Genomic DNA, 3,209 nt, shown 5'->3' with positions numbered 1-3,209 from the left:
GGTCACTATTCAGGTTTTGAATCAGCTTATCCAAAAGATTCGAGAAGACCTCCCAAATCTTGAATCCAGTGAAGAAACAGAGCAGATTAACAAACATTTTCATAACACACTGGAGCACTTGCGTTTGAGGCGGGAATCACCAGAATCTGAAGGGCCAATTTATGAGGGTCTCATCCTTTAAAAAGGAGTCAGGCTCCCATCTTCCTTTCCATGCACATCCAGTAAGGGTTTTATTATACTAGGCTTCCCTTCCATAGATTGTGCCTTTCAGAAATGCTGAGGTAGGTTTCCCGTTTCTTACCTGTGGTGTGTTTTACCCAGCACCTCCGGACACTCACCTGCAAGACCTTAATAAAATTATTCACTTCATAAGTGTTCAGGTCTGTCTGCTCATTCTAAGTAGCATGATTGATCTGCTATTTAAAATTCCTGTGATCTGTTTAAAACAAACAAACAAAAAAAAAAGCCAAAAAATCCCCACTTATCTGTTACTAATGAAGCGCCCCTTCCGTTTTTTCTGTTCTGTTTCACTGTTGAGTGTATAATTTCCTTCATTCCTTGGAAGTACTAACCTGTAAGTATCTTTGTTCTGAAATTAATTTAGAGGAAAGAAATACTGTATGTGAAATTCAGCTTGGGCTTCTTCCAAATTGCAAGATCAGGCCATGTGTAATATTTTCCCTAAAATTAGAGAATATTGATGCATGTTTGAGGATTTTAAAGCACCATGGTCTAAACCAGAAGCTATATTTTGCATATTTGGACTCAGCCATCCATTAAGAACTTATGTTGTCTTCTAGACATATTTATCAAAATAATTTTGTTCTAAATAGTATAAAATAGACAATTTGTGATCTATATAATTTATGTATAACCTTCATTGTTGTAAATTTAAGGGGAAATGCATCATACAGTTATGATTTTTTTTTCACCAGTGAAACAATAAAGTTGCTATTAACAAAAAAAATTAGATTCAAAAATTCAAAATTCGATTTCAAAAATTTGGTTTATAATAGCATCAATAATGATAAAATATTTAGGAATAAATTGAACAAAAGAAGTGTAGTATGTATACTCAGAGAACTTCAAGAAGTTGTCATAGAAATGGACAAAGTACAAAACAAATGGAAAGAAATCCCATGTTCATGGATTAGAAGATTTAATATTTAGGTCACAATTCTCCCAAATCTACTCCAAATTCAATGTTATTCCCATCAAAATTTCAATCTGATTATTTTAAGAGAATGACAAGTAGTTCCCAATAATCACATGAGCACTCAAGGGACCTATAATAGCCTAAACATTCTTGAAACTGAATACTATTGGAAGACTCAAACATCTGGATTCCAGAATTTATTACAAAACTATCATAATAATGACACTGTGGTACTGACATAAGAATGAACATGTAGGTCAATAAGATAGAACTGAGAGATCAGAAATAAACCCTATAATTTCTGGTCAACTGATATTTCTCTAAGGTGCCAAAATTATTCAATGGGTAAAGAATAGTTTTTTCAATAAATAGTGCTGGAAAAACTGTACATCCACATGAAAAAGAATGGATTTTGAACGCTTCCTCATAACATGACCAAAAAATAACTCAAAATGTATCAGAGACCTAAATGTGAGAACTAAACCAATTATACTCTTAGAAGAAAATAGAGGAATGGATCTGCATGATCTTAGGTTAGGTAAAACTTCTTAGAGATGATGCAAAAGCACAGCCAGGAATATAAAAAAATAGATAAATTGAATTTTATCAAAACGTATATCCTTTTGCTTCAAAGGACAGCATTCAAGAAGTGAAAAAAGTCCAAAGAATGTAAAAAAAATTTTTTCTAACAGTATATGTATTAAGCACTGTGCAGCTGGAATATATAGAAAAACTCTTAAAACAACACAAAAAGACAAATAACATGATTTTAAAATTGGCAAAGAATCTGAAGAGGCATTTTCTCCAAAGAAGATATGCAAATGTCCCATTCATGAGCAGATATTCAACATCATTAATGGTCAAGGAAAAACATCAAAACCACTACTCCACACCTATTAGGATGGCTAATCATCAAAAGATACATCAAGGTTGTTGAGAATATGGGGATTGGAACCATCATATACTACAGATTAGAATGCAAACTCATGCATTCACTTTGGAAAACATCTGGCAGTGGTTCAAATAGTTAAACATAAAGTTAGTACATGCCCTAGAAATTTCACACCTAGGTATGTATTAATAGTAAAAAAAACATTGAAAACATGACCACAAAAATAAATTCATACAGAAATGATCTTAGCAGCATTATTTGTAACACAGAAAGTGGAAAAAGCCCCAAAAGCCATCAACTGATGAATGGTTAAACAAAACATGGTACATCTTTCCAATGTAATATTATTTAACCTTAAAAAATAATGTATTAATAGTATATTGATGTATGCTAAAACACTGATGAAGCTTGAAAACACTATGTTAATTGAAAGAAGTCAGTAACAAAGCACTACTTATTGCTTGATTCAACATATATGAAATGTCCAAAATATGCATATGCCTAAAGATGGAAGTTAGATTAGTGCAGAAATTCTATTAGTTGTTTACTAGGTTATGAGGGTGGGTGGTAGAGGGTAATGAGGAGTGTTTACTAAGTTTCTTTGGGGGTGATAAAACTGCTCAAAATTCAGATTATGTCATTATATGAACAATATTGTTAATATACTAAAAATGTAAATTATACACTTTAAATTGGTGAATTGTATGGTATGTGAGTTATATCTCAATAAAACTTATTAAGTAAAAGAAAAGACTTTATTTGTGACAATGCCTATAACTATAATCTAATGGGACATTAAAATTGTTGCTTGAAAATCAACTTGCGTGATACCCAATGAGTACAAACTAGTCAAATTTTGATAACAATGTTGGTTTCTTTTTAAACTGAAAGGCAACATTAAATATGACCCAAATTTGGCAAATAGCCATGGGGTGACCAGCTGGCTCTGAGGGAATGCCTAATCAGTGCCCTGAGTCTAGAACATTCCCCTATATGGAAGCTGGGTGCCAGCTGTAGCTTGGCCCCAGATTTTTCTTCCTTATTAGAATAAGCCTTTCCTCCTGTTACAAGTATTCAGTGAACTTCCTTGAATTTCTTTTTTTTTTTTTTTGGTGGGGGAGTAACTTTTTATTTTATTTTATTTTAACTTTACAATATTGT

General features: G+C 32.4%; 1 protein-coding gene across 1 annotated transcript in view; it reads left to right on the top strand.

The window, feature by feature from the left end:
• LOC105002901 (vacuolar protein sorting-associated protein 35-like) overlaps window positions 1–425 on the top strand; it is a 1,426-nt gene extending 1,001 nt beyond the window's left edge. Inside the window, exon 2 of the mRNA XM_010859742.1 lies at window positions 1–425. Coding sequence (XP_010858044.1) covers window positions 1–181 — 181 coding nt within the window. The 3' untranslated portion in view covers window positions 182–425.
• Window positions 426–3,209: the final 2,784 nt, after the last annotated feature.

Source organism: Bison bison, unplaced genomic scaffold (assembly GCF_000754665.1).
Source record: "Bison bison bison isolate TAMUID 2011002044 unplaced genomic scaffold, Bison_UMD1.0 scf7180017856833, whole genome shotgun sequence".
Classification (NCBI taxonomy): domain Eukaryota; kingdom Metazoa; phylum Chordata; class Mammalia; order Artiodactyla; family Bovidae; genus Bison; species Bison bison.
This window is presented reverse-complemented; position numbering and strand designations above follow the sequence as displayed.